This window comes from Phyllostomus hastatus, unplaced genomic scaffold, assembly GCF_019186645.2.
Source record: "Phyllostomus hastatus isolate PE091 unplaced genomic scaffold, TTU_PhHast_1.1 phas_scaffold_39, whole genome shotgun sequence".
Classification (NCBI taxonomy): Eukaryota; Metazoa; Chordata; class Mammalia; order Chiroptera; family Phyllostomidae; genus Phyllostomus; species Phyllostomus hastatus.
Window position 1 is genome coordinate 18,703,271 of NW_025334028.1, and position 18,737 is coordinate 18,722,007.

General features: G+C 44.1%; 1 protein-coding gene across 1 annotated transcript in view; it reads right to left on the bottom strand.

The window, feature by feature from the left end:
* Window positions 1-36: 36 nt before the first annotated feature.
* Window positions 37-18,737, bottom strand: part of UNC5C (unc-5 netrin receptor C) — a 349,058-nt gene continuing 330,357 nt past the window's right edge. The window contains exons 14-17 of the mRNA XM_045820399.1: window positions 13,993-14,142; window positions 11,912-12,076; window positions 5,777-5,955; window positions 37-5,013 (exon numbers count right to left, since the gene is read on the bottom strand). Of these exons, the coding sequence (XP_045676355.1) occupies window positions 4,848-5,013; window positions 5,777-5,955; window positions 11,912-12,076; window positions 13,993-14,142 (660 nt within the window). The 3' untranslated portion in view covers window positions 37-4,847. The remainder of the gene's footprint in view (window positions 5,014-5,776; window positions 5,956-11,911; window positions 12,077-13,992; window positions 14,143-18,737) is intronic.

Consider the following 18,737-nt stretch of genomic DNA (forward strand, 5'->3'; position numbering starts at 1 on the left):
AAGCATGAATTCTGGAAATATTTATGACTCCATTTGGTTTACTGACCTGTAGGGACAAAGGCTTAAATTAACATTGGTTACAATGTATTTATATACTTTATGCCTTATTCCATCAAAAAATCTTTAGAGATGTAAGGGAAGTCTTTCAAAATGATTATTATAGCAAAAAATTATACAAATAGATTTCTAGGGTAGAGAAACAGCACTTCACTGCACAGTGGCAGATTTCTAAGAATTGCAATCAACATTAGTTCAGTCGGTAAAGTTAAAAAAAAAGAATACAAAAGCACAAACAAAAAACCCAAAGTGTAATAGTTGTTCCTGTGAGGCACTCCAAAGGTAAAAAGAAGAAAAAAGTTTTATTACCTTGAGATCATAATAAAAATATTTACCATACTGGACCTACAGATTTTAATGCTCATTGACCATCACCATCTCTGTAAATAACTGGCTTTGAGTGAAGACACTCTGATTCACAAAAGCTCCTCGAGTCTCAGATGGGATGGATAAAACTCAATTTCACTTCAGCTGTTTCTGTGGCCATTCTTTCTCTTGCCAGCCTTGGATTTGCACTGAGGTCTCTAAGTGAAACTGACAGCTTGTCTAAAGCAACTACTTAGCAAAAGCCAAAGCTGACATTCAACCTGAAGACCGAGAATTTGACAAGTAAGCTCTTTCTACTTTCTTTACTCTCTCTTTCAGGTCTTCATATGGAGTTCATTCCCTTGCCCCAGGGGGCAGACCTTAAAGGAATGAAGGCCTGTGAATTCTGGGGAGGTAGTGATCGCAATATTGGCTCCCTTCCTCTGACACTGATGACAGCGGGGCAGGTGGACCCAGAGCACAGCTGTGTCCCTGACAGGGACACTTACGGATCCATAAGACAAGAGCCTCATTTACTCCTTTCCAGGAGAAGTACAAAGTCTTGACTCTGCTATCTGAATGCTTACTTTAAAGATATTGGAGAAACGCCATTCAAATATATTACTGAATGTGTAGTTTCTAGAGTGTCCTGAACACAATCTCCCTAAGAACAGCCTACTGTTTGAAAGCTACAAAACGATAATATATATGAAAATGGGCAATGGTTAGGCAGTTTAATTGGACACCTCACACAAAATATTGCCCTGTCCTGGAACAGCCGACACTGCTGCAGCGAGGGTGGGTTTTTCCATGTAACTGAGGGGCGTACCCCCAGGTGTTCACGCTGGGCACGAAAAGGCTGCTAGCTGTGAGGACCTTGGGGTTACACGTTCCCATCCCCTCGTGCCCAGGTATCAATTCTGAACCCAACTTCTCTTCCTTCCAGATCGTTTTAAGGAAATTCACATCAGTGTGGTGAGAAAAAAAAAATGACAGTAAGAACAGGATGAAACCTCTGTCTTTAGGTCCCCAAATTCAGAAGAAAGGAAGCTGTTCTCCTTGATCAACAATCACATTTCAACTACTTAGACATAGGATTCTCATTTTCACATATAACACTTTTTCCAAGTGGATGCTTCTTACATTTCCAAACACAAATGTTAGGAACCAAATGTAAGGAGACTTAAAATGTATAAGGCCCAGTGAAAAATACTGCGTAGATGTTTAAAATGATGTCTTCAAAGACTGTTTTATATAGATTTTTATGTATTTCTATTATTTCTACCACCAAAATACCAACTTGAGATGTGTCATGTGTGAATGAGTTGATGACATAGTAGGCTCAGCGTGACATGAGATTTTTGTTATGGGTACTTTCAGTGAGAAAAATATGAAAATAAGAAAACTGTATTTCAAGTGAAAAATGTCCCATGTCTATTTGTCATCAAAGTCCTGTTGACTCTGCAGGTATTCATTCCCTTTGTCAACTTTTAGTGCGTTTGTGTAACAAACTCAAGGTGGACTGTGTTACACACCACTAGGTGGCACCACGGACAAGTGATAAATTTCCCTTCCCAATGAAGCAAGCCTGTCTCTGGGCACAAGCTGAAAAGGCAGGAGAGGCAGGACTGGACTCATAGAGTGGTTGATGAAGTGGCCGCCTGGAAATGAACGGATGGCTGTGGAGCTTCTAAGTTTGAGAGCAATCTAACCACTCTTGCTTTTTTCCACAGAAGAAGGAGATCAGAATTCGTAGTGAAAATGATCTGACATTAAATGGAGTGTTGATGTGTGGAAGTTGCCATTCACTTGATGGGAAACGTCACAGAAATCCGCACCCACTGAGAGATGGACACCTCCTTTATAAAGAGCCAGCCTCTGTTCCTGTTTCTGGTGCTGGGATGCTGAACCACAGCAGCTGAGGTGAACGCCAAAGGCCCTCAATGGCATTGACAATACAGTTCCTGCTCTGCTCCCTATTTCTGTGTTGATGACTTTTCAATGGCATTTTTTTCTAGTTCTACTTTTGAAATGATTATCTGGATAGCTGCATATCTACTCCTTCTACTTTTCAGTAGGCAGGGGAGTTCCTTTAAGAGTCCTTCAGATTTCTAATTCCTAATTGCCATAGATGACAACCCCCCAAACCAGGAATGGTGAGCAAGCTTGGGAAGTTTCAAGATGCAGCAATGAACAATAGCTCTCTTTGATCTTCCTCCATTTAAAAAAATATATATTTAATTTTTTGTGTAGAATACAATTTTACTATCTTTTGGTCAAATTATGCATCGGTACAGGCATTATCCACTGAACTTGTTTATTAATGCAAGCTTTCCCTTTCATGACAAGTGTAACATATTTTTCTATATGGTGCAGGGGGTGGCATGAGAGAGACAGATTATAGAATACATGCCTAAAACAGAAAACAAGAAATGAAGGGTATGAATGGAAAGGCTTCATACCAAAGTATCAGTATTTTCTCAATGACAAGGATGGAGGGGTCTAAAAATATCAAGAAGTCACCAAAATAGGAGAGGAAATATATGTGGAAGGGAGGGAAAAACTCTATGAAATTATTTCTAATTCAAATCCATCCAGCAAGCTGGATGCCTCTAGCCCAGAATAAGCCATGGCTACATTTTCAAGGTTCTTATTCATACACCTGGGTCCTTGTTTTTCCATCCTGATTTGGCTCCTGGGCTGTTGACTCAGTTTCCCATCTGCAGAATGAACTGAGCCCCTGTGTTAAAACACAGAACTTGTGATGGTCCTAAGGAAATACCCTAGTTTACACAAAGTACTGTCTTGATGAGCTATTTTTCAGTTAAAATTTTTTTAATTTAAAAATTTCATGACAGTAATAGAACATAATTTGCCACTAACCAGGAAGGCAAATGGTTCCAAGAGAGGAAAGAAAGTGATAATAAAGGGATGTGATCTCTTGGTGAACAGCATCATTCAATGATGCAGAGACAAGACTTGAAAGCATAACAAATATGTTACAGGTTAGAATAACTGTCTTGCAAGTTGGAAGTATTTGAAAGGTGTAATGTAACCTGGACAAGAGTCTAGCTTTTACGGATCTTGAAAGGGTCCAGCTCAGAGCCACTGTGGTTTTCTTACTGGTGAGTGAGGCTGGAGTTGGGGTCCAACCTTGAGATCATCTGACCCACTGTGGTGTTTACAGGCGAGGAAGCTGAGGTCTAATGAGGTCAAATGACTTTCCCAAGTAGCACAGCTAGACAACCGCAAACCCAAAGTGAGAACTGGTTTCCCAATTTCCAGTTCAGAGGCCATTCCTCCAACCACACTGCCTCCAAGGGAGACAGAGTACTGAGGGAGTCAGTGTGGGGCCATGTGACCCCTGTATTAAGTGAACTTGAATAGAGAATGCTTCACGTGATAAGACTCAGAGGAGAAAGACCCTGCCCGACCAAGCTGTAAGAACAGACTGACAAGTCAGTAAGCACTGACCACCTCTGGGGCAGAATGACGGGAAAAGATGAAAGGCGAAGGAAGCAACGCCTGTTTAATTAAACTGGTGGCCATGCCCACCTTGTTATGGGAAACGGTGAGGCAGGTCTAGTCAATACCTAAATACTAACAGTACTGCTAACAAAAACAGAAGTTAAAATAAAATTCTTTTACTAGAATACTTGTAAATACTCGTCGATAATAATAATAATGATAATGATACCTTTAAAAAAACAATTCAAATCGCGTATCTCACACACACACATTTTATGAAGAAATGCTTGTTTGTGTGGTTGAACATGAAGTGCCGTCCTTCCGGCAATGCCACAACGTTATTCCCAGAGGGCCCGGGAAGGGCGTCCTCCAGGAATAAGGAGTCTTAGCTATTTCTCCTTTACATTTAGATCTCCACTTCCCTGATACAGACAGTAACACTGGTTTTACAAGTTCCAGAAACAGAACACTGAGGGGAGGATTATCTGAGACACTTGAAGCACATGATTTGTAGCAAAAGTCTGTGATTTCTCTGTAAATTACTAATCTGAAACAGACACAACAAACCGTCCACAGCTTCAACTTCAAATGATTTAAACAAAAATAGAACAAGCCATGGACATTGTCTGCATCCCTGTCCAATTTGATGTAAACAACGTTTGTAGAAATTGGGTTTGTTAAGAAAGTTTATCCATATATCTGGATAGCAATAAAAAGCGTTTCCTAGGAAACTGTAAGATCCTGTACCACACAGCATACAGCCCAACAAATAGGAAAATTAGGTTGGTTTCTAAATTCAAGGTACAAATGTACATGATTGTTCTTAACTCCTGTGGTGAAGTCCCAGCAGAGTGGGCATGGGTGTTGGTAGTTGAATCTGTTTTCCTTCTCTCTCCCGCTGCGGTCTTGCCCGTGAAGCTCATTGGTCTCGTCTGGATTTCCTCCTCAGCGGTGATCCCCTGGACGGCCACAGACTCCCTGTGCATTCTGGTCCTTCCCTGCCAATCCCACCCGAGTCAGTACTGTCCTTCCACTGATAAAGACACTACTGTTTCATGCCTGCCCATTTCCTCCAGGACAGCCGCCAGCATGCTCAGGTTTCCATCCGGGAAGTTCTGTGCTTCCCAAAGATCCAGGATTACACCAGTTGGGCTCGATTTGGTGGCAAAGTAATTCAAGTACCTGTAATTAGAGATGGGCAAGTGTGCTGAGTGGTGTGATTTACCGATCCATTTTCTCTTTACTTTTTACAAATCCCTTCCGTTTCTCCACTTGCTTGTTACAGAACTGTGTCCCATCTGAGAGAAAAACTGTGGTTTATAGGGAAGCTTCCTAAAAAACTAAGCCAGGCTTCATTAGATCAGACCCAGACAGGAGATGTAATGTTTAACTTTGTTAACCTCAACTCTGAGGAAGATAATTTAAGAGACAAGATGTGTATGGGTTATATCTTAAGCAGGAAATCAAGAGACTTATGTTTTCTTTCCGGCTCAGGATCTGATCATCTTTGACAGGTCACGCTATGTCTTTGGTTTGGTAGTGATGGCGACATTTTACAAAGACGAGGTTTCTGAGGTCTCTTTATAATTGAATGTCAATGCTGTGTTTTGCATATTAGTGACTCATGCACTCTATGTTCTGCTCACCAGGAGATGGGGAACGATAATTACTTCAGTGAGTGGATATGCTACAGAGGGGGTTTAGCCCATCAGCTTTGCAGAGTGGATCACAAGACTTGATACTACTTGTAAATGCTACATAAGCCCAGAATGTCTCTCAACAACGTGTTTGCAAAACCACAGTGCCAGATACAAAGAATAAGCTTAATACATGTTGGCAGAAAGTGAATAGATGTATGGATGAAAACTACCATATGTCTAACCATTATCAGCCTAGACCCCTATATGTCTACCAGAAACAGACCCTGTAGCCTGGCCATGCTCACCTGTCCAGGTTTAGCTTATGGGCCAGCATCCTCCAGTCATGACCTCTGGTCTGTGGAGCATCCAGGCTGCTACAGAGCTTCTGCCGGATCGGGGGAGGGATGCTGAAAGCACTGGGTCCTGTCATGGTGGTGATGGTGCTCGCTGGGTCCAGCAGCGGCAGATCGATGCCTGTGGGTTCCTGCAGTTCAGGCACAGGGACGACAAAGCATTATTTCTGAAGACAAAAGCAATCCCTGGTGAGCCAGTCACCATAATGCCTTGCTGTGAGCGATAAGAAGAGGATGGGTGCTATTATTCTTCCCAGTAAGAATGGCTTCTTCCTGGCTGCAAGTTGTGATTAGCTATCTGCAACCTGGCTGAGAGGAAAAGGTACATTTTGAGCTGAACTTTGCATAGCCTTGGGTATATGGGTGAATAGATTTGAGATTAGGAAGCCAAAAGCTCAGAACCTCAAGTAACTGTCTAACCCTGAGGGGAATGCCCTAGGCAAATGCCCATGTAAATTCTTGCTCTAACCTCTGCAGAAGATGGTTCTGCTTTTGCTGAATGAAATGGAACACAGCTCTCCTCTAAATGATACCAAATTAAGACTAATTTTTTGAAGAAAATGGTGAACACAGTCTATTGCCTTAGGGCAAGCTGCTAATGGCATCCTCCAATTGCTATACACCCTTATTTTTTAATCTAATTTTAGTAGAGAAAACCATAAATTGGCTCTTAAAATAGCTTCAGCTCATAAAACAGCACAAATGCAAAATCCGAATTTCATCTGTAGGAGAAATTCTAATCATTTTCTGATCTTCTGCTGGTTGCAAAAGCAAAAGCAAATGTTGCCAGGGAACTATTAAAGCAATAACAGACAATCTCCTTAATCTGCTTTAAATGTCACCTCTTTCTTTCTCTCTAAAAGCAGGTAACTCCTTAGTGTACATAATTAGTTGCTAGAGGATAAACTAACCACACATGGTTTCAGCCATCAGGGAGTCCCTGGGGTCTTGCAGAACATTCTGCTCAGGAGGCAGTGCCACCACCGCCCAGAACCCCTAAACCCTGCTGCTTCTGTACAGTGGGGGCCACTGCCATCTGCATTCCAGTGTTGACTGACAGCGTGTCCTGTGTTCCGGGATCAGCAGCTGATGCCACTGCTAGGTGTGTGTGATCCCACTGCACAGGTCTGCCCACACGTTAGCACTAAACAAGTTTTTTGTAGTAATATATGCAGTGGTGTTTGCTGCCATCATGGTATTTAGTCTCAAAACCCAAAGCTTGGCAGATCGAGACTCCCAGGATTCCTTTGTGTTAACTCCAGCAGCACATGCCAGGATTTAAAAGACTGGTAAAAAACACAGAAGCAAAAACGGGAGCTGGAGTTCCCGAATGAAGACACGACCTACAGATCTTTCCTGGCCCTGGGCACAGAGCTTCTCCCAAGGGACCTCGAGGAGAGAGGGCTCCTGTCCTCAAGGGCATGGGGCCTGCAACAAAGGCAGCAGAAGGGTTATCTGAGAGTGCTTGTTGGTGTTTATCACTGGATTTATGTTGGGGATGTCTGAACCCAACACTTCTATTGGGCATGAAATGATGTACATCTGGGTTGGGGAGGTGGAGGCCAAGAAAAATCACATGGTGTTTCCACAACAGTGCCGTCAGCCATGCGGAGGTCCTACTTGCTTTTAGTGTGGTCAGTGACGCTGGGGTCCAGAAGGAAATTCACCATGTCCCTCAGCTGAGGTTAAATTCACACAGGGAGGGGGCTGGTTTGTATAGTGCTGTCCCCAGAGACTCTTCTTACTGTTGGTTACAGTAACTTCCTCTTATTTACCTGTGATCCATCCTTGTCTGCCACAATGATCTCCCTAAAGTACCAAACTGGTGTTTCTCTCCTCTACCCCATCATTAAGAAGCACTAAATGCCCCTCCTACCCCATGGAGCCCCAGCTTTTAATCAGGCAGTGAGGGGTGTCTGCACCATCCGCCCACCAGCTGGGGTGAGGTCCCAGAGGCCAATGCCTGTGAAGTGCAGAGCTAGGCCTGATGTGGAGGAGGGGCCGCATGCCCACAGGCCCCACCGACTGACCACCTGACCCTGATCTTTCTCAGGTTGCGTCAACACGACTCAAACTCTCCTCAGGCAGGATTACTCATTGTCCCTAGCATCTCTTTTAAGAATCTGCCTCTAATAGTCCTTCTGACCTTTCCTTTAATCTCTGCCAGGCAAACCCCTCACAGTCTGGATCTAAAGCATGTCCCCTGAGCAAACGCGCCCACCAGCCTCGAGACCTACAGCCCTCTCACAGCTCCTCTGCAGCCCTCGAATCCTGCCCTATGCATGGTGCTCGTATTTCGATGTTGCTTCCTCTGATTGCTCAAATTTTGGAGATGGGAGAATTCCAGTCGTCCTAAGAACTGTGATTCGGAGCACAGTGGCCTGCACATGGGAACTACACAGTTCATATTTGCTGAAATGAAAGAAAATATTTTTCCTAGTACAGAAAGGGTCTGAAACCAGTTTCTGACAGAAGCCTATGCCATAGAGTTGGGAGTGGAGCTTCTTCCTTCCAACTAAATGTGGCTGAGACTGTGGCTCCTCTCACTGAGAAAGGTGGGTGTGGCTTTCAGGAAGGCCTGCTCACTCTCCCTCTGGTATTCTTCTTCCAATTGAACAGAGAACCATCAGCATGTCAGGTGGGCCTTCCAGCCCTGAGTCTCAGCCCGGACTCCGTTTACTTCTGTGTGGCTGAAACAAGCTCAGTAGGGCAGTATGTTTGTCTCTCGTATCAGATGTCTGACAGTATTAGCCTTGGAAATGAAAGAAAAATAGGCCTCTACATTTGCACTAAAATTTCAGTTGCTATTAGTTTTTCCTTCACTTCCAGGTAAAAGTAGAGCTTCCTCTCACAGAATGCTTATTACAATAATCGTTTCTGATATTGGTGCCATCTGTCTTTGATGTTGTGAGCCCCTTAAGCACATGATTTTTCTCCATGACCCAGCGCCTGCCAGGGGTGATGGCAGACACTCTCGGCACTCAGTCCACAGCAGATGCAACTTCCCACCCCGTATTCTACTCCTCCCAAAGTCATTGAGAAAACCTAGGCTTCCTCAATGGTCATTTCGGACAGAGTGTAGAAAACAGAACAGGTCAACAGAACACCCTGCATGGGTACAGCAGGGTGATGTTATTTGGTACATTGTTAATATCATTCCCTTTGTACACAAAAGTGTTGTGTATTCATAGTTAACAGGGGTTATAAGGTCTTTGTCTATAGTGAAAACCAAAGGTATGAAGAGACTGTAAGTTTCTCTTCTCTACACTATTTTTTCTCTTGCTGGTGATGAGTAGCTTCTCTGTTATTACTCCTCCACCCACCTAAAAAAACATTTTATTACATTTACATTTTGACATTTATCATGTCCATCCTTTTCAGACATTTTCATTCTTACACTTCATCTCTGTGAGACTGAAGGCTTTGGTTGTAGTTGAGAAATCTCTGTTCTGGCTGAAGCACTTGGGGAGGAGCAATTGGCCAGCTCTTGACATCACCACGGTCTATGTCAAGCACAGCCTAATCTCCCTGGGGGGCATCGGGGCCTCCTCTACGCAGAGGGTCCAAGGGCCACGCTGCTTTATAAATGACTGCTGGTGAGAGCCTTGAGCGGTGGGTGGTTGGGGGTGGGGCAGCAGCACATTCCCCGCAAGTCAGCTCATTCTGGGAGACAGGACCTCGCCACTGCAACCCCAGTCCACCTGCCAGCTCACCCGGTGACCGAGGAAGGGGCCCTGCGAGAAGGGCTCCAACCACAGACAGAGCCTTTTCTCTGCTCGGTTATGGTTTGTCAGTCACAGTGTACCCCTCCTCAGAGCTTTTGATGAGGATCTGGGTCTCAGGGCTCCCCACAGCTAACTAACTGTTCAGAACCCAGCCCCACTGGTCCCCCTCGGTGGGCCGCCAGCACCGCATTCAAATGCTAACAACCACAGTGGGACTCAGTGACCCAGAAGTAAAAGCAGCAGAGTGCCCCTTAATCCCCAAAGTCATCTGACTCCGGGCGCTTCTGCCCCCTCTCTGTTAACACAGAGGGGCAAAGGCCTCTGACAGGATGCAAGGCTGGCCTCCCTGAGCTGGCTGTGGCCAGGTTGCAAAAAGAAATTATCCTTTCTCAGTGTTGGCACCACAAAGAATGTCCTTAAATTGTGATCACACTATGCAAAACTGTCTCTTCCTGAAGAGGTGGGGGTGGGGGGAGTGAAGGGGTGGAGGACCGAACAGGAAAGAGCCCCCAACAGCTCCCTTTCATTTGCTGCTGCATCTGATCCACCTTTTCATCACACAGCAAACGTTCCCGCTGAACAGAAAGCAAGCATCAAAGGAGCAGACCTCCTCACCCCCTCCAAAATTCCGAAGCCTTTGTTGTCACTGGAGCTGGGTGGTTATTGAACTTTGCAGACCTGCTGGGCCAGGAAAGTGAAAACACCCTCCCAAGCCAGCAGGGGTGGTGCTGTGAGCCTGGGAGATAGGGCCTGAGCCTAGGGAAGGCCTGGCGGTTGCCATGGCACCCTGACTCCGAGATCGTTCCTTATGAATGTCACTGGGGTCTGTGACTAAAGTTGTTTATGAGTCAAAAGTCTCATGAAACTACAGGAGGAAATGATGACCGCACCCAGGCAGGCTGTGGGAAAGAGGGATGGAGCGTCTTGCTGGCTGACATGCTTCTCCCCTCGGTTTGCTAAGGAAGACAGTCTTTAAATATGACATGTGGAGCGAGACATGCTGAACATTCTGACGTTTCATTCGCCACTGTGCGTGAGACAGCAAGGGAGAAGCCTTCTTTTAAATCATATGCTGTCCTGCTGCAGTGGTAAAATAAGGCAACCCTGTGCACCGTGGCTCAGCAAAGGGCATGGAGCTGAGCCCTGGGAGGCCCTAGATGATGCTACCTTCCGACCACTGTGCTTATCCTGGTCCTTTGTTTCTCTGGCAGGAAGGGTTTCCACTCTCCAAACTGCAGCCGTGGAGCCACGGTAACTGACAAGTTCGTGTGCACCCGCTCTTTCATACAGAGAGGTTATAAATAGCAGTGCTGATTGTTATTTCTGTAACGGGAACATATAAGAGCACCCAGCTGTACTGAGTGAAGATCACAGCAGAGAAAGGCAAAGCGATGGAAACTAGGGGAAATGCACAGATTTTACTTCTATTTCTGGAACATTTCTCCCACCAGGGGGGAAAGGGCATCTTTAAAAAAATTATTAACTTTTTGGAGGTATAATTGACGTACAACATTATATGAGTTTCCGGTGGTATACAATATAACAACCCCATAGTGTGTGGATGGTGAAAATGGTCACCACAGTAAGTCTTGTTAACATCCATCCTCAGTTATAGTTACTTCTTGTGATGAGGACTTTTACAGTCTGCTGTCTACCAACTTCAGCTGTGCAATACCTCATGGTTAACTCCAGGGGCCACACTGTACCCCACACCCTGGGACTTACTGCTGCATAACTGGGCATTTGTAACTCTGACCCCTCCCCCATGTGCCCAGCCACTCAGCCCTGTCTCTAGTGTATCTTCTTATGTTTGGAGAACGACGTATATGAGACAAAGAGGACCGAGAGATGTCTCCTTTCAACAAGGACAAAAAGAAAGAGAAGGAAAAGGGAGGTGTGGGGGCAGAGGCCAGTTTCCCTTCCTGCACCCCAGGAGGCAGCCCCTGATTAGACCAAGGGAGGCCAGTTCCCTGAGGACGGAAGGGGACAGGGAGGGGGCGTGGAGGGGGCAGAACGTAGCACAACAGGGGACGCTCTGTGGAAGGTCGTTCCACATGTACAGGACTTCCATTAAAACTCACACTTGGAATTCATGCCTGTTGTAAAAAGTTAGAGCATGATCCTTAAATTCATGTCATGAAAAGTAAAAGCCTTGACTTCCAAAAATAATTCCTTATTATATTCTTTTATGTACCTAGCCCTGGTGTTCATTAAAATATTGTTCCATTAACAAATAGGACCTAAAGGAAGTTATTCAGGATTTCCCATACGGCCTGTATCGAGACACCCTTATACTCCACACTGTCTCTCCTCCCCGAGGTCATTCAGTGTCCTGATTTCTGAGATGCTCAGAGCTTCTTACCTCTGAGACGGTGCAGTTGAGCTGGAAGATCTGCCCTTCTCCTTCCACCTGTCGCACGCAGAGTTTGCAGACCAGCTCCACCGTGTTCAGGCTGAATCTTTCCAGAGTGAATGTGCAGTGGAGGTGCCTCTGAGACCCACTCCAGATATGGTAAAAAGGAATCTCCTGAAGGACAGAAAAGGGTTAACCACAGATGAGTGACTAACACTAACGTGACTGTCAGACCCTGGGCTGTAAGTACTCTTCTCAGTATTACACAGATCACCTCATTTAATTCTCAGAACAGGCCTACCGGTAAATACATCCCAAACTCCTTTCCAAATGAAAACACTGAGGCCTAGAGAAGTTAAATAAGTCAGCCCAAACCCCACAGCTAGTTGAGATTTGAACCCAGGGAGTCAGTCTCCTGAGTATATATACCTTAGCAATCAGTCACTTGTCTCTTATTTACCAAAAGAGAGAGAGAGAGAGAGAGAGAGAGAGAGAGAGAGAGAGAGAGAGAGAGGGAAGCTATTGTAAATGGTTTAAATAAAACCTACACACTCCAGTCATTGCTCATTAAAAGGAATCCCTGCTGTGGTTTTCTGGAGGAGAGCAAAGCAGCGCTAAGGGATAATGGGCTGGTCCAGTCCCTTTCATGCCTGCATCCTCCCTCTGCACGGGGCGGGGGAGGCTCGGTGGGCTGCTGCAGGGAAGTCTTTGCCCTGAAAAGCGCCAGGCCTCTAACAGACATACATTTTCAAAACTCCAGACCACATGACAGAGACCATCCTAAAATCTTTTTTCAATAAAGGAAAGAAAAGGTCGATAAAGAAAAAATGGATGAACACCGTGGTTAAGAGCACAGAATTAAGTACAAATGAGAACACTTTCCCCTCACCTACTTGGTGGCTTGTGGCATGTTCTGTAACCTTTCCACACCTCATCTGAGAAAGCGTAAGGAAAAGAGTACCTGAGTCCTACCCGGCCAGGGTCAGGTGAGATAAACCAAAGTGTCTGAGTGTCTGGCGCAGGGTAGAATTCAGCCAGGCTTGGTTTGAACCAATAGCAGGTTATCATTATTAGAAAAGCAGTATTTTTCCATTATGATTACACAAAGGAAATTGTTCATAAAAGAGGAAGATTTGTGGACTTTTATGACAGTCGCAAAATAGGGAGAAGAAGAAAGCAAAGGAAGAGATTTCGTGAGAAAGTTAAAAACCAGATCTCTCAATCAAGTGTTGGCTGATCAAGAAGAGTGTGGCGTGCACCCCCACTGAAGCTCCAGACTGTCACCGGATCAGCCCGTCGGCCTCCCATGCCATGGATGTGAGGACTAGACCCTGACAGTATGGAGGGAGTTGGAAAGTCTCCTCTTCAACCCTTCTAGTACATCCATCGATTTATACCAGGAAACCTCAACCAGTCCAGCTGCAGTGCTGGGGCGTGGGACTGGACTTGCTGGCGTGCAGACTGCACTTCACAGTTTATCCAAGTGTGTGTCCCTCTCCTAGGCCTGGGAATGAGGCTGGTGGCCCCATCGCATGGTCCCTGAGAACTCAGCTGGCTGGTGGAAGAGGAGGTGGAACCCCTGGAGAGTCCCTATGCTTTGGGACAGGAACATACAATGGGACTTGGGAAGCAATGTGCTAAGATTTAATAAAATGCTAACCAGGTTTTATTTTTGAATGCTTAATTCAGTTTTGAAACTGGGGACCCTTCTCCATTTTCAGAGTGGAGGTGCTCTCCCTTGTGTCACCTGAGATGGCAGTGCTCTTCTGTTTTTCTTGGGGATGCATTATAAGGCTTTTAAAGTCAATTGCACATAAATATTTACCCTGAAAGGTAATGATGAACTTGGAAGTCTTGTTTGCCTATAAAAGAATGATTGTCCAATTATTTGAAGGAGAATTAAGAAAAAAGCATCTCTTCAAATAAGTCTGGAGTATTTTTCAAAAGTATGAAATAATCCCAAATTATTTGGAGAAACAACTGCTGATGTATGTATGATTATCTTCAAGGAAGGGGATATATTGTGTCCAAGTGATTGTAGTTCTCCTTCATGTTGTCTCCAAGCCTTTAGTTCATCTTGGGAACCTTACCTGATACTTAGCCAGCAATTTGCTCTTCCAGAGGGAATGGGCGATGTCATGAATGGACAGGCGCAGGTTGTGGGCACTGCCTTTGAAATGAAGAGCCTTCGGTTCCTCTAGGAGCTGTCCTCCCATCTGTCTCTCAAGCTGCAAAACTTCCTGCAACGACACGCCCAAAGCCGAAAGCAAATTACTGAATTGTATCACTTCTACCAGCTCTCTCATCAGATGAGTGTTTCCCACTGTGCCTGCCCCCAACCGTGCTAACTTGTGCAACATGTGGCGGCCATTTCTGCAACCTCAAGGCCCTTCCGCTGAAGCCCCTGCCAGTGTGTGTGTGGCTGGATCTGCTGACCATCAACTATTCATCAGCAGTCCCACTGTTGGGGGCAAATTCAGTACAGTCTGCAGTTCCCGACGAACAGGCAGAATATCATTCACCTACAGCAAAATAACCATAAGAACCCCAAATGGAAAACACCCAGATGAAAGAAAAATATAAGCAGATAAGTAAGATGATCTTCAATGAACTTTTAGGGAAAGGAGCCAATAACTAGAAAATAGACCTGTGTCTTTGACTTGGTAAAACCAGCTTGTGAACAAAAATTTGGAATGTGCTTCGGGTATTTTTTCTATCTTTTTTAGTTTCTTTAGCTACAGAAATAAAATAGTAAAAATTTGCTTAAAATTATCTATTATAGGATTTCAAATTATTAAAAAAATTAAAATGTGTTCATTATATGTCCTATTAGAAGAAAATACACTGATGCAAATTAGGAAGGTTTCTCAGCACCAAATATTGAACTAAACAGTTACTCATATTAAATTTAATTATTTTATTTTTTATTCATTATTTTTTAGTTCTCACCCAAAGATATGTTCACTGATTTCAGAGAAAGAATAAGTAGGGGAGGGTGAGGAGGGGATGTGAGAGAGGCACACACAAAAATCAGTTGCCCCACCCCCACCCCCTGTATACCCTGACTGGGCACTGAACTTGCAACCTGGGTATATACCCTGAACAGGAATCAAACCTGCAACTTTTTGGTGCATGCGACAATGGTCCAACCAACTGAGGTACCCAACCAGGGCCAGATTTAATTTTAAAAAGAATACTTTATTTCTCAAGAAATGTGGCTAATCAAAAAATTTGTTATATAACTTACACTATAAAGATGTAAAACAAAGACAAATTCTATATATACATCCATTCCTCAATGCTCCATTAGTGTCCTAGTTAATGGGTGTTAATGAAGCATATCCAACTCCAGTTGTGATCATCCAAACAGCATCTAACCACAAGCTATCAGTGAACAAAATGTCCTGGCTCTCTTCTGCTGTCTGAACCATCCCCGTGCACACTTTGCTCCCCTCACCCATACAAAGTTTTAGTGATACAAATATGTAAGTGATATGTGACCTTTCTTTTCTTTAATAGGAGTTCAAGAAAATAATGGATTTTATAAAAATATAATTCCTTCTTTGGTGAGATTTCAATGGAAAACATAGGATTCCGTGCTCAGGCCTTTTCACACACAGGCACTGGCGCCTGCCGGCTGCCACACACAGACGGGTCGAGGTGGAGAACTGTGAGTATGTGAACCAGACTGTAGTCCGGTAAGTGCAGAGCTCACCCACATCATTGATTAGACGTAAACAGCTCATTTGAAGCCGCTTCTTTAGTGGTGTTCAACATCCATCATCTTTCAGTCAGGCCATTATTCTAAACCATGCACACTGCTGAAAGGTCCTATAAGGTGTAGGAAATATTAGGATAGTATGGAACGGTCTCAGACAGGGACTCCTCTAATTAGTGTCTAATGGAAGCAATAAGGCAATAGCACATGGATGGAAAGACAAGTGTGGTCCAGCTGCTTGAGAATATTGATGTTGAGATTATTCAATATTGCTGGCTGATGAGTAGCTATTACTTGTGACAGGATCCTGCCCCTAACCAGGCAGTCAGCCAGCCCCCAACTAGGCAGTTGACCACCCGGCCACATACACTGTGTCATTATGCTCTGGCTCCATTGTGCCTGCGGCTCAGCAGGCTCGGAGCGGCCCCTGGAGGCTATACAGACCCACGCCACCCACCGGGGTCACACATGCTCCTCGTGGACCTCCCGCTCACAACAATTTACACTCCATTCCTGGACAAGGACCTGGCCATGTGGAAATGAAGACATGAAGACGAATAAGGAAAGGGAGGGTTAATTACAGTTTCTTCTGCTTCAGCAGGAAGGCATAATGAGCTTATGTTGATCATGTTCATGTTCAGTGTCTAGTTAGCATAATAGAGAAAGCTGATGTTCCCAGTGAACCTGGCACCTGACAAATTCTAAAGCTAAAATGATGTTTGTTTATAAGCCATTAGAAGAAAAGAAACATAATTAGAAATCTTTGAGATTACAGTCATGCCAATCAATCAGTTCTAGCTTCTTTCCAGTATACCCTAATTACCTCATCAAGACGTCTAAAGAGCAATCGATAGTAATTATCTGATTACTATAGATCTTCATTATGTCCAAATTATCTCCCTGGGATGTCTGAAAGAAGAAGCATTGTATTCCGGGAGGTAATTGTACCCAACGATGTATAATCCACACCCTATTCCTACAATCAACATAGATTAGAGAAGATATAGGGAGCATTGTCAGTTTTCTTGGCAGGGCAGACAATTGAAAACAACCTAAATTGCATATTGGCCATGACCTTGAAGTCAAGAAATCTAATATCACGTTGCAAGCACAAAGTCTGGGGTGGAGTCAATCCTTGGCCTTGGCATTGACCTCAAGTCATGGTAAAGAGTTCTCCCTAGCAGGGAAAGTGAGTGGGCTGGCTTGAGCCCTTTTTTGAGAGAAAGTCCCAAGTAAAGTGTCATTTTATTTTTAATTTCAGTTTTGTAGTTAATTCTTTTTTAAAAAGTTACAGTTGACGTTCAATATTATTTTATATTAGTTTTGGGTATACAGCTTAGTGGGTACACATTGATATAATTTACGAAGTGATTCCCCCTGTAAGTCTAGTACCCACCTGGCACCACACATAATTATTACAATTGTTGACTATATTTGCTATGCTAAATAAAGTATCATTTTAGACAATGAGACCAGAAAACACACACTTTCTGTATTCTTAAGCTGTCCATCTCTCCACCAACCAGAAATGACGCAGTGCTGCTGTGCAGAGCTGGGGGGAGCCTGACTTTTCTCTCTGCTTCGATTAGACATCAACCGTGGTGAGAGGCGAACTGCCCAGCATGCCCACAGCATCCTTGCTCACAGCAGAGGTCTCTAAACACGTGTGACTTCATGTGCCTACTAGTCAAAAAATCAAGCAAAGACATTGAAATTGAGAACAGGCTGACAGTGACCAGAGGGGAGAGGGGTGAAGGGTTTGCAGGGACAATTACAAAGGACACATGGACAAAAACAAGGGGGAGTAGAAACAGGGGAGAGAGGTAGGGAGGGCTGGGGTGGTGGGGAGGGGTGGGGGGGAAAGGCAGAAAATTCTACTTGAATGACAATAAAAATGTTTAAAAAATCAAGCATTCATTTTGTATGTTTTTCTGTAAATTATAGGCCTATATCAATACATCAACATGTTGTTCTATTATAAAATACAAAAGGTAAAAGCATGAGATAAGCCAAACACAGAAAACGTGTATTAGTTTATGTTCACCCCAAAGTTCCGTGGGCCTGGGGTGTGCGCGCTCCATTTCAGAGGCTGCCGGTTTAGCTGGTCGACCTTGCACTGGACTCTGGGAGAAATCATTCCAGGAGAAAATGACTCAGTTCAAAGGATTCTTAGAAAACCTAAATTTATTTTTTTTCCTGAAAAGTAGCAACTAGGATCATCACACTCAGGATGTTCAACTTCAAGGAAACAACAAAGTAAAGGAGAAGACAGTATGCAAAGTGCAAATTAAACAAATGTTGAAGTGGAAATTCAAGATATTAAAAGTAACATATAAGACAACACCTTGACAACTAAAATCCTCTGAAACCATACATGAGTCAGAGGTGACTTGCCACACATAGCGAATCCCATACATAACTTTTGTGTCAGAAGACAGAAGAAGCAAGACCACTGGTCAGGTTAATTAACCTTATTTGTCCATATTGTTATGGTTTAAGTATTATAATTTCAGATATTTTCTAGCCCATCCCACTTAAAAATACTGTAACTTGCATTTCAAAAAGCTTGATTTTTGAGGTTCTTTCTGCATGAAATCATTTTGGTTTTTATATATTGATGCAGGTAAGTAAGAGAACATGAACATAACAGGTGTGTGCCTCGATCAACAACACACAGTGTCACAGTTAAATGTGTTCCTTCCCTCAGTCTTCCTGGGTGCATTCATCCAGCATCCATGAAGCACACAGGCTCTGCCAGGAGCCCTGTCAGGCTCTGAGGCACACAGACAAGTCCCTGTCCCTGCCCCAACCCATCCCTGGACCACGGCAGGTAGACCGACATATAAACAGGAACCCCAGCATAGTGTGCTCAGCTCCAAGACAGCTTCCTTACTGCTAGGATATTTCATGCATCTTAAAAGAGATGAGGAACAAAATATATTTAAGGTCAAAAGATTTAGGAAGACTTAAGAAAAATATCATGACCTTGCAAAGAAATGCCATAATGGGAATTAGGATCATCTAGGCTCTTTGTTCTCAGAAATATAAATGCCACCTTCTCTTGCAAAGGCTGTCTCCTTCCTGGCAGCACCCGCACTTCAGGGCCTTGTTTGGCTA